The sequence below is a fragment of the Dicentrarchus labrax genome, unplaced genomic scaffold (genome assembly GCF_905237075.1).
Source record: "Dicentrarchus labrax unplaced genomic scaffold, dlabrax2021, whole genome shotgun sequence".
NCBI lineage: Eukaryota > Metazoa > Chordata > Actinopteri > Moronidae > Dicentrarchus > Dicentrarchus labrax.
In genome coordinates this window covers 18,463,776-18,476,017 of record NW_026136704.1, presented here as the reverse complement: position 1 = coordinate 18,476,017, position 12,242 = coordinate 18,463,776, and the positions used below count along the sequence as shown (strand labels likewise).

General features: G+C 39.0%; 2 protein-coding genes across 4 annotated transcripts; one reads left to right on the top strand and one right to left on the bottom strand.

The window, feature by feature from the left end:
* Positions 1-1,280: 1,280 nt before the first annotated feature.
* aifm4 (apoptosis inducing factor mitochondria associated 4) lies at positions 1,281-8,538 on the top strand. 3 transcript variants are annotated; one of them, XM_051398815.1, is made up of 19 exons: positions 1,281-1,749; positions 1,907-1,991; positions 2,154-2,263; positions 2,361-2,470; positions 2,756-2,800; positions 2,906-2,987; positions 3,148-3,260; positions 3,385-3,471; positions 3,572-3,663; positions 3,817-3,947; positions 4,489-4,604; positions 4,711-4,782; positions 5,127-5,190; positions 5,929-6,005; positions 6,241-6,358; positions 6,550-6,648; positions 6,737-6,812; positions 6,894-6,998; positions 7,865-8,538. In XM_051398815.1, exons 2-19 carry the CDS (start codon positions 1,909-1,911, stop codon positions 7,893-7,895), a joined length of 1,611 nt encoding a protein of 536 aa, XP_051254775.1. In that variant the 5' UTR covers positions 1,281-1,749; positions 1,907-1,908; the 3' UTR covers positions 7,896-8,538. The 3 variants fall into 3 exon arrangements, with proteins under 3 accessions (XP_051254775.1, XP_051254774.1, XP_051254773.1); XM_051398814.1 differs by having other exon boundaries at positions 1,883-1,991; XM_051398813.1 differs by having other exon boundaries at positions 1,282-1,749; positions 1,865-1,991.
* A 433-nt stretch (positions 8,539-8,971) lies between these two features.
* Positions 8,972-12,112, bottom strand: zgc:153372 (uncharacterized protein LOC767695 homolog). Its single transcript, XM_051398817.1, has 10 exons — positions 11,937-12,112; positions 11,510-11,643; positions 11,074-11,224; positions 10,857-10,993; positions 10,686-10,755; positions 10,527-10,608; positions 10,290-10,421; positions 10,063-10,205; positions 9,517-9,639; positions 8,972-9,392 (listed from the first exon to the last, which is right to left on the bottom strand). Exons 1-10 carry the CDS (start codon positions 11,970-11,972, stop codon positions 9,315-9,317), a joined length of 1,086 nt encoding a protein of 361 aa, XP_051254777.1. The 5' UTR covers positions 11,973-12,112; the 3' UTR covers positions 8,972-9,314.
* Between the last annotated feature and the right edge of the window lie 130 nt (positions 12,113-12,242).

The window sequence follows — 12,242 nt, the reverse complement described above, 5'->3', positions numbered from 1 at the left end:
ACATACACCCCTGACCTAGATAATTAAAAACCACCATTTTAGTAGTTAGTATTTTGAGAGTTTTTACTCATTAAAATGTAGTTTTGATGCTATAGATGCATTTTATTCTTATAAATAAATAGATACCAGGGGTACACAGCCCAAGAGGATTAATAGCTACATACAGTAAGGTTCAAAGGTCAACTTGGTCAGTAATGATGGTTTTTGACATTCGCCTCAACATTAAGAGCTTACATGTGACAGCTAAGTTAAACATAAAGTCAGCGTTACAGCTGACAACAAAAAACAGACTAATGGTAGCTAGTTAATCTAGATTGCCTTATCACAGTGCAAACTGTCTCCCTCTCATTGGGGAGTGAGGGGCTAATCACACAAACACATTGCTAGAAACGTGTTGCAACAAAACCATTGTTTTTCCATGGTACAGACACACATTAATATCAAAATGTTTTCAACTTTTCAGCCCAAGGCGCAGGGTTGCACAGCTCATCAATGTCACACTTGGTCCAGACAGCCAATCAAGAAAGAGGCTTTAAAAAATAGTAAATAGTTAAGACAAGATAGTCTTTATTGATCCCACACTGGGGAAATTCACTCTACAGCAGCTGCAGATCGACACAACAGATAAAAGGAAAAAAAACAGAAAAATACAAATGGAATGAAAATAGAATCAGAGTTGCATGTACACTATATATAGCTTTTATATATATATATATATATATATATATATATATATATATATATAGCAGTATAGTTTAGTGGAAAATACAGGCTGAAGACATGGGCTATGAATATACAGTAAAGCTCTAATACTAACACTGTTTGTCTAGCAAATTATATAACATAAAACAATATGTATGTGAAACTATACAGTACTAGTAGTGCAAACAGTATATTAATGTTTTTACTGCTGAGTTATGTAGTCTTACAGCTGTTGGGATGAAGGACCTGCGCTCACATAATAATGGACATATTTATCGCCATAGTTAGGCCTACATAAAAATAAATAAAATAAAATGTATCTTTTGTATTTGGGTTACTACAAGTCTACTTTTAAGTTATTTTTTCTGTATTTTACACTTGTTATGTGAATGTGAACGTCTCCTATGACAATATTTCATATTGTTTTAATATTTTATGTTGTTATAGTTTACTCATCATATCTGATTGGCTGCGTGCACCTGCTGCGTCGCTCCACGAGCTGTTTTACCCTACGCACGTTGCCATGGCGTTCTGGCCCTTTCCGCTTCCCAAATAAGGAAGTCGATCAGGTGATTGATCGCGGAATGTTTTGTATTCACATTTTTTATCGTTATCAGCGGAAACACTCGTCATTAAAACAACGGCTGGCTGTGTTGCCTAGCTACAGTCGCTAGGTAACATTACCACTTCACCTCGGATAAAAACCAGTATGGGTGGTTTGTGTTGGCTATGACTATAACGTTACATATTGTTACTGACTGCTGTTACTTAACCTCCAGAGGGGTGTGTGGACGGATCCACCTTAACCTCCAGAGGGGTGTGTGGACGGATCCACCTTAACCTCCAACCCCGCCTCGGTTGCGGTTGTTGGAGGGAGGAGCTCGCGGACAGCACGGGACTCCTACTGGCTGTCACGCGGGTGGTTCCTCTGCCTGCGCTCGCTCTTGAATCTCGACCCTCGTTTCTTCCTCTGAGGAGGTCACTGCTGAGGACCAGTGTGTAGCGGTCCATGCATCCTTTCTGACTGCTGTTGGTGGAAGAAAACAGGTGAGCTACACTTCACATACTCTGTATACGGCAATGTCTCCTCTGCAGGCATGGGGGTTTCTGTTGTGTGAGCTGAAGCTACATGTAGTCATATCATATGTTTCTGTTTATGCAGACACTTATTAGACAATAGTCTCGTTTGACTTACGCATGGCAGGAATGCATCAGTGCCAAGAGTCAGGGGAAGAGCTGGAGGAGGTGACTGGGATGGTGTGTCAGGAGACCGACCTTAAAGATGGACAGTAAGTCTGTATTTGGGAGCTTCACTATGTATCTTCTTCCTCACTTTGTGTTCATTTTCTCAGTAATATTTTAAAGTATGTTTGTAGAGGGCACAATACATTTACACAAATAACACATTTTGTTTATATAATATACACACATTTGTCCCGTTTTGTGTTTAGGATGAGAGAAGTGACTGTGGGGGAACAGACGGTGTTGCTTGTCTGTACCCAGGGTCAGTACAGTGCTGTTGGAAGCCACTGCTCTCATTACAATGCTCCTCTTATCAAAGGTAAACCTCTATCATCAGCGTCTCAATCTCCATAAACCAATACCTGAATTAATATGAAACGTTTGTGCATTGAATTTGATGTTCTCTGATTATCCAGGAGCACTGGTTGGTTACAGAGTGAGATGTCCTTTTCACGGTGCCTGCTTTAATGTCAGAACTGGAGATATTGAAGACTATCCAGGTCTGGACAGTCTGCCTACTTATAAGGTAAAACATGTCTGTAAAGTTTGCAAGAAAGAGGAAAGAAAAGTGCAAATTAGGACGTAACCCCTTGTTCATTACATCTGTAGTTCTGTTGACAGATGTTACTGTTGTTCAGGGTACTTCCTCACTCTGTCAAAACATTTCCTATTATTTAAGAATGGATGCTTTTATCAACATTTCACCTGTTGCAGGTCATTGTACGCAAATATGATTTTGGCCTTGTTGTCAAATGACCCCACTTTGCTTTCTGTACCTAAACTTCTCTCTCACCTTCTGAACATTTTACAGGTAAAAGTTGAGGATGGAAAGGTGTACGTTACCATCAACAAAAATGTAAGTGATTGTATGTTAAATTAACAAAAAGGATAACAATGTTTCCTTTAATTTTGAGTTAAAATACAGTTTTAAACAGTCTCTTATTGGTTTGTTTCTCCTCAGTCTCTGAAGTTGACGAAACGGGTGAAGGAGATGTGCAGGATGGTACCAGACATCAAACACACTATCCTGCTGATAGGAGGAGGTAAATACTGAATACTGTAATAAATACAGGAGCTTTCACTTGAAAGTTAAAGCCTCAAGTTATCAGTCCATGCTGTAGTGCTGCCATGTTTCTTAAAGTCTAATTTCTGAATGTACCCTCTGAAAAATGACACATAATAATATGAATTTTGTGATTTCAGGCCCTGCCTCCCAGGTGTGTGCTGAAACGCTGCGGCAGAACTGCTACCAAGGGCGGATCATCATGGTAACCAAAGACACCCTGCCTCCATTTGACAAGCCCAAACTGAGCAAGGTAAGGTAACCTGTATTCATATGTATTTGCATCTAACTGCTGACCTTGTTTGTCCTTTCGAGTAGATTTCTCAACAACCTGTATTTAGATGTTCGTTTTTAGTAAATGGCCTTGCCTCTTTCAGGCTATGAACCTGGACAGCAGCAGCATCCTCCTTCGGCCAAGTGATTTTTATCAACAGTACGGGATTGAGGTGTGGACACAGAAGGAGGTGAGAAGAAAATAAGAACAATCTATTTGTGTTGCATTCTCACCATTTTGGGGGAAAAACCGATCCTCTCTTTGCTTAAGAAATGTGTTTGGTGTTGCAGGTGGTGTCTGTAAACCCAGCCGATAAGTCGGTGAAGCTGAGCAATGGCACTCTGCAGCAGTACGACCAGCTCCTCATCTCAACTGGCTGCAGGTTAGAGTCGTCATCCTGTTCCTCAAGTCCTCAAGAAACTAAATTTCTTGAAGTTTTTTTTTTTACATTCTGGTGTCATCAGACTTAATGAGCACAAAAGACATTCGGTTTCCATGTGACAACATACAGTAATAGTCCTTATTATGTTCACAGAGCACGGCCGCTAAACTGTCCTGGTTGGGACCTGAAGGGAGTGAAGTTACTGCAGAGTTATGAAGACGCCAAAGAGATTCACAGCTCCTGTGTGGGCCAGAAAGCTGTTGTAATCGGAGCCTCTTTCATAGGTTATGAGATTAAGTTTAAGCTTGTTTAAATTGTACATGAATATCCCATGACGTCATGCTTCTGAGATGACTTTGCCGGTTTTGCATGAACTGGTCTTTCAGCCTCAACTGTTGATGTTGTTGCACTTTTGTGTGAGCCAGAGATCAAACAAACCAAAGTCATAAAGAGTATGGTTTAGACCTGCTCTATTTGAAAAGTTTCCTGAGACAACCTTTGTTATGAATTGGCGCTATACAAATAAAACTGAACTGAATCTGCTAACTCATGATGATGCATATACACCCGTAATTGGCAGGCTGAGCAAACGTTTCTCTACCTTCTATCAGCCTTCGGCAAGCTTAAAGGAGCAGAATGAAACTTGGGTTGTTCCTTTTTACAAAAACAAGCCTGTAGGTGTATTTGTTGTTTGATTATCAGGTTGATAATTTGGACGGTATCATTCCCTCATTTTTCTTACAGTGCAAGATAAAGCTACTTTTAAACAAATGTAGTCACGCCAGTATTGCCGCCACTGAAGTGTTTCTCTCATTAACACAACAGGTATGGAGGTGGCATCGTACTTATCAGACAAAGCTGCCAGTGTGGCCGTGGTTGGCACCAGCACATACCCATATGAGCGATCTCTGGGGCCAGAGATCGGCAAAATGAGCATGCAAGTAAGAAACGATGATGATTGTAGTTTGTCATGGTCATTGCTCAGTGTGATGTTATTAGCTTTTATTAAATAAAACTAATTTTAATACTTTGTTTTCTCCTTGTAAGATGTTGGAGGAACAAAATGTAAAGTTCTACATGAATGATAGAGCCACTGAGATCAAAGGGGAGAACGGCAAGGTAACTCTACTTTTACTCTATTAGCATCAGACTTTTTCACAGCAGACATTTGAACTACAGTAGGTAAAGCACAGGTGGTATATATATATATATATATATATATATAATATATATATAAAAATGTATTTTAACGATGGCTCTGTTGTGTTCAAGTGTCCCAGTAAGAAGTGACAGTGAGCAAACATGAACAACACCAGGCAGCTAAATGGCATTCAGCCAGCATTCGCTGTATTATTTACACCTGTGTTTTTCTTACTGTGAAGTCAAAATTAGAAATTGTGCTGCTTCAAACCTTTTGTGTACTGATAGTGTATATCATCCAGTAATTAGTCTTTTCCTTTCAGGTGAAGGGGGTGGTGCTGAAGAGTGGTACTGTCCTGGAAGCTGATGTTGTGATTGCTGGAATTGGTACATTTTTAATTTTACTTCAAAGTGTTAAAAGTGAGATATACACTTTTTATTAATGGACCTTAATAAACGCAAACCAACATTTCTATTGGAGTTTTAAATTATGACAACCATTGCATATTGATAAAATAAAACCGTCAGGCTACAGAAGCCCAAAAGATTACATGGGTTAGTACACAGTTGCCCTGCCCCTACCTCAGTCTCGTGCTTTAATGACCATTATCAACATTTTGCTCCCCCAGATATTTTCAAACACTGTAGTTTGTCCGACACTTCACAGCCCGTTCTCATTGCCAGGTCGTCTAATACAGGCACAAATTGATAGATCTTTAATATATTGATTCGTACTTGTTTGTTGACATTTTTCCATCCTCTAGCTATTGCTTTCTTAGAGACACGTGTCTATTAATGCACGGTCGCTCTTCTTAACAATAAAATCACGTGGATTAATACCCAGAATGCATAGCTTTGGCAAACAATGGATGGATTCTCAGGTCTGTTATCCGCCTGATCATCTCATGAACCTCCTTCCAAGAACTTTTGACCTCATTACATTCCCATTAGCAGTTAAAGGGTACTCTCTTTCCATTGTTACATTTGAATCTTAACATGCAGACAGTCTAATATGTGGACCACTACTGCCTCACAAGTAATGGCTACTCAAACAGAGTCTTTCACATTCAGACTTTTTCTGTGCAGTTCTACAAAAATCTATCACAAAGATCTCTGTTTTTTCAGGCGTAATCCCCAATTCAGACTTCTTGGCTGGAAGTGAGTTGGAAGTGGATCCAATGAAAGCTGTGATTGTTGACAAGGTAACACACAGTTCATGGAGGACATTGCATTGCCTACGGCCTAACTTTAATCACTGGGATATGATGACGTAACAAATGAAGTTAGTCTGATGGATACGGTTTAATTGCTTGTTTTTTTTATTTTATTTTTGGCCAAACATTAATATTGTATATTAGCTGAATCCTTCAGATAAATGTGTTCAGTCGACTTTATAAGCCTAATGTGGAGGCTCTTGCTGTTTATCTTCACTAACAGTTCATGAGGACCAATATACCAGATATTTTTAGTGCAGGAGATGTTACCGCTTTCCCTCTGACCATTCGTGGAGACCAAAGGGTCAACATTGGCCACTGGCAAATGTCACAAGCTCAAGGTAAGAGACTGAAGGAGTCAAAAAAAAACAGCCTTATATTGTGTTTGTTGGTTTCATGTCTCAGATAAAGCTGCGTTCTGTTAAGATATTTCTCATATCATGCACCTTTTCTTTTATCTAGTCAAGAACATTTTAGGGGTGAAAATAATTCGATGCCTGGGTTCAACCTCATTGTTTGTTTTTCTCTTCAGGAAGAGTAGCTGCCCTAAACATGCTGAAGAAACCAACCAAAATTGAGTCTGTTCCTTTCTTCTGGACTGTGTTGCTTGGGAAGAGCATCAGATATACAGGTTTGAAAGGTTTATTGAGAAAATGTCAGCCTTTTATCAAAATATATAATTAATAGTCTCATTTCCTCCTTTCATTTCCTCATTCCAGGCTACGGGGAAGGATACACAGAAATCATATTCAAAGGCAAAGTGGAAGAAAGGAAATTCCTGGCATTTTATATAAAGTAAGCAGCTGTGGAATAACTCCTGATACAGCTGAATATGAATTCCTGCTGTTTGTGCTGAATTTCTACTTTTGTTAACAGAGATGAGGTGGTGGTAGCTGCGGCCAGCCTGATGTTCGACCCTGCTGTGGCGCATGTTGCTGAGCTGATGACTACTGGCCAGATTTTAACAAAGGCACAGGCTCAGTGAGTGTCATGCTGCATTCACACAAACTACACTATGTGTTTATATACTGTATGCACATTAAATACACGAAGTAATGATGAATTTATTTGTTATTGGGGAGTAAATGTCATTCTTATTGTTGCTGGTACTTAAATAAAAAAAGCCAGATCCACAATAATGGGTTAAAATGCACCCATGACCCACAGTGGGTCCAGCTTTAACTACCTGCAATAACTGATTTTTGCCACTTGGGCAAGCAGAAACAACATTTACAGCTTCATCACATTTTAAGTTGATATGGCGAACCTGTCCAGCAGATATGGAGCAACATTAGCATTCATTTGGAGTCATGTTTGTGTCTAGTATTCACTCTTTAGTCACTAACTTTGTCTGCCATTGTGTAAGGGGCAAGTAACATACAGTCAATTTTTAGAGCTTTTTCACTGAGATGAGTTCCCTACTGTGTCCTAAAATGATGCATGAGAGTGGCAAGGGTAAACAGTAAAAGTAAAATTATCGGCTGTAAAACCAAAACAATGAGCTCAAAGACGCTAAAACGCTTCCATGTAAGGCGCTAGTTAATTTTCTGTGGGTCGTTCACTGAAAGCACTTTAGACGTCCACTATTGATCCACTGTTAATGTGAAAGCAGCTTTAACAATGATACTGTAACCCAGTCACTCTGGTATAGACGTGTAGGATGTTGATACACAGCACTAAAAACAGTGATTGGAAACCTGGACGACATTAAAGTCATATAAACATCATACAGCGATACTATTACTATGATCTGTGTAAACATCACATCGCAAATCACAGGATGAGACTCCTAACCTGTAAACTCCTCTTTGTTGAATATTTGCTTTGTCACCTCCTTATCCGTTCAGAGCTGATGACCTGAGCTGGCTGCAGATGTAACCAGAGGCCTGCTGTATCCAGGAGTAACCCACACTGACAAAGGATGATGCCTTTCTCTTTATTGTTCCTCTCTCCATCCAACTGTTCTCATATCTCCTTATATTTACTGCCTCTGAAAGCCAATCAGACCTCTGCTCCTACTCACGGTACTGTTACCAGAGCAGCAAGCAAAGCTTTATTGAATTAGCACTTTATGTTCTCAGTGAATAATCTGATATGTGTGTAGTTGACTTGCAGCAGTTTCACATCCAAACATTTTTGTCTTTTTGACATTTTAAGATTTCATAAACATTCAGTATAATAGTTTAATATTAATATAATAATAGTTTAATCATTTTGTAGTGTAGTTATGTTACTATAATAATAGTAACATAATAGTATTTTTATACTATTTTAATCACTGGAAACATTTTGACAATATGCACACCATCACACTTAGTTACAATATATTTATGAGCAACTTTTTTTAAATACAAAGGTCAATTAAAATACTGGGGATGGACTTGCTGATAATTAACAGTTTGTGTATTTTTCATTCACTTTTATTGTTTCATTCTTACCTTTAACTCACTTAAAATGTAGTCTGAATGCTTTGTGGCACATAACTAATTCTCAGGTATTAAACAAATATGTTTAAACACCACCGATTCTCCATATGTATGGGGATGTGTTTCGTTTCTGTTTAACTGACCACAATAAATCATTGCTTACCTCTAGATAACCTTTGCTACTTCATTTGTTTTAGAAGTGGTTATATATAACAAAACACACCATAATCATCATCAGCTATAGTTAAACATTTAATATCTTGAATTTATAAATAAAGTATCTATCTATCTATCTATCTATCTATCTATCTATCTATCTATCTATCTATCAAACACATCAGATTGTTTGATTGATTGATCCACTTCTTGTTCATTGTTTTAAATCTGGTCTATCTGACCCCTTTTCTATCAAACTGGCCTTTTGTGGACTATTGTAAGACTTTAACATTTGCAAGCAGGGCAGTCCAAATACTAATGTAATTTATGAATTATAAAGTTTCATGTTGCACAATGACAGCCGAATACAAAGCCTGTAAGATGCTTTTACTGTAATTTTTACACAGAATCTTCTTGTGTATTTAAACTTAGTTCACTTAGATGTTAAGTCAAGACTAAAGCGACAATATTTCATAAACAACTATCACTTTGTAAATGAACTTATTTTAGTATCCAGACACTCTTACTATCATAATACTGTGACAGCATTACAGCACTGCCAAACTATGAACCACGATTATTCACAAATGATAAGTACATCATTGGAGGTAAGTGACGACAAGCACAAGATTATTTGTCTATAATTTACAAATGTGATGGACTAATCAAAACGAATGTGTTAAAATGTTATTTTACTCAGGTTTCAGCAACATTTTCATTTGTTTGTTTTGGAGCATTTTGTCACTGAGGATCCCAGTTTGTCCGCCAGCAGAAATGGGCTGAGGTGGCAGTACTGAACAAAAAAGGAAGAAGAAAGTTGACTATCACATGAGGCTGAAACAAATCTTCTATTTCTTTCAAAGCTTAAACATATAAACATTTTACTTTCTTTCAAAAATTAAAGCATTTTCAGCTACCTGTGGTGTTGACTCTGAGCTGCACTCTGGTTTATCCGACATCTCGATTTTGAAATCTGGGAAGAAACGGGAACTCTGGAGGATTGCTGCCATCTCTCCATTTACCTCCACTGCCACATCTTTCTGCACAGCACAAAAAGAAAACATTCATTTTATCTTTCCAACACTGCTGATTATTTTAGATGTGACTATTCAGGATTCTTGTTCACACTGTATTTGAATCGTCTACATAAAGTTTATAGAGTATTTGTGTTTTTTATTGAGCCACAGAAATTAGACCGACAGTATATTACTGTTTCAATTCTCATTTTCATTTTTATAAAAGAATACTAACAATAAATTTATTTACATCTATAGATACAAGGTGAAATAAAAGGTACAGGATTATATTTGAGAATGGAAAAGGTTCAAACACAAGTGATAAAGACAAAAATAAAAAGTAAAAGGATAAAATAAATGTGCATATATTAACAGGTTCCTATTATTAACATTAATAAATCAAATCAGTATTGGGCTGATTGGCCTCTGGTGAGACTTTTATAATACCTTGAAAGAGTGGGAGGAATCAAAGTCCAGCTGATCTGGGAAATCTGCCACAGTTCCTTTGTAGGTCACTCTTGCCTCAGACCTGACGGGACTTTTGGGCAGCTTAAACAGGCGGTAAGTGCCCGAAGCATAGCTGATGTCACCTGCAAAATGAACAGCCGACCTCAACTACAGAATGAAAACACTCTTCACTCGTCGTCACAACTCAGTGTCGCTCTTCTTGGTACCTGCTTTTGCTTTGAGCTCACTGTTGTAGATCACGATGCGACTCGCTGAGACGAGGTGTGGGGTGCTGAAACCTACGCTGCGGGCCAGTGAAATGAAATCGTGCCAAAACTGAGAACCACCCATTCCTTCACCTTGGGCCCAGAAATACAGAGGATGCAGACACATTCATTGTCAGTGTCAGCGATTCTGTGCTTTATTACATGTACATTTAGGTTTTAATGATCATGTTATCTTACCCCACAGGACTGGATCTTGCTTCATGTGATCAGGGACAACTTTGCTGGCATACATGTCACTAAAGTACAGTTCACCTCCCTCCTGTGTAAAATGAGAACCATTAACAGCATGAAACGTTTCTCTTCTTAATCTAGTTGGTAGATATCCTTTGTACTAACCTTTAGGACATTGTATGCTTGCTGTAGCACGGCTCTTTTATCCGGACACAAACAGACTACACAGTTGGATCTGAATGTATTAGAGGGAAAAACAGTAATAAACATTATCAACCCAATCAAAGCTGCTTTACAGAAACATCATGTTGAGACATATCCATGCGTTAAACCTACAGCACAACATCCACTGAGTCACTCTGTATGCCAGCTTCACTGAGCTTCTCCATGTACCCCTGGACAAAAGAGACGTTGGGCTTCTCATAGCCAAACTTCTTCTGATGATATTCAACGTACTGACGACACACTGTGACCTAAACAAATGGAAGTTAAATAAAGTAGAAAGCACAGAAATCAAGTATCAAACAATGTGCGCACGAGGACGTGTAATCACCAGCTCCTCCGTCATATCAATCCCTGTCACATGTCCGCTCGGTCCCACAAGTTTACTGAAGGCATAACAGTCCCTGCCAGAGCCGCTGCCCAGGTCCAGGACCCTGCAGCCCTCAAGCTTTGCTGGAAAGGGAAGACCACAGCCGAAGAATCTGGAGACAAATACTGTCAGTGACAACAGTGCATGACCACAAACCATCACTGTGCAATGGTGGGAATCATACAGATGATACAGAGACAACAGACTGAGGAAAAGTTAGATATCTGAATAAAACAGTCCACTCCTGTCTCCCATGAGTACAATATGTGCAGACCTCAATGAGACCATCTAATGAGGTGCATGAGAAAGTTACTGCTGTAGATGTATGTGCTGCAAAAAGTAAAGGTGAGACAAGAGTGCCACCCGTACCTTTTTATCACCTCTGTGCGACCCGTACCTTTTCGTTACCTCTGGGTGAACCAGGCTCAGTGCATCGGTGACACTTCTTGGCGCTGTGCGACCGGACAAACTGCAGGAAGCAGCACTTGTTTGCAGATCACAGGAGGACTCCAATCGACTGCCGTAGTACTTCTGCACACAGCAGTCAATAAAACATGCTTTTAACATTTAACTGTAATTCAACAGGCTGTCATTTGTCTGCACTAACGTGTATGTTTCAAACATTATAATTACTAGATTTGACAGAGATTGCATTGCTCTTTAACTTTGTTTTTGATTGAAGGAAGGTCAGTATAACAAACGTTATCAATCAAACACGACTGTGCAACAATTGTGCAATGTCCGGACTGCTTCAGAAGAACTTCTCCATGAAGCTCCGGGTGGAGATAAAACTACATTGTGTCTGATCCAAACTAAAAAAGTACCTTCACGTTTTCCCGTACGTCGTCACAAGTCGCCATCACGTCCGACAGCTTCACAGACAGCTTCAGAAAGAAAGTGGCTTCAAACTATGTGAAACGCAACCGCTAAGTTAGATAAATGAGAAGCAATATTTGGGTCAGACCTGCCCCCTGTCCCCTGTCCTCCACCAGTGCCTTCTATTCTTCCGGTCCCTTTTTTCAGAATAAAAGTGGCATTGCAAATAAAATAAAATCAAGTATACACAATGAAAATGTTTTTTTTATTTTTTATTACTTCAGTTATTAAAAGCTTGGAATCGGTTTCAAACA

Coding starts and splice junctions, on each gene's coding strand:
- aifm4 (XM_051398814.1), top strand. CDS start 1,900: ATGGCAGGAATGCATCAGTGCCAAGAGTCAGGGGAAGAGCTGGAGGAG. Junction 2,988..3,147: donor TATCCTGCTGATAGGAGGAG/GTAAATACTGAA, acceptor TTGTGATTTCAG/GCCCTGCCTCCCAGGTGTGT. Junction 4,605..4,710: donor TCGGCAAAATGAGCATGCAA/GTAAGAAACGAT, acceptor TCTCCTTGTAAG/ATGTTGGAGGAACAAAATGT.
- zgc:153372 (XM_051398817.1), bottom strand. CDS start 11,972: ATGGCGACTTGTGACGACGTACGGGAAAACGTGAAG. Junction 11,644..11,936: donor ACGTACGGGAAAACGTGAAG/GTACTTTTTTAG, acceptor TGCTGTGTGCAG/AAGTACTACGGCAGTCGATT. Junction 10,756..10,856: donor GACTCAGTGGATGTTGTGCT/GTAGGTTTAACG, acceptor TAATACATTCAG/ATCCAACTGTGTAGTCTGTT.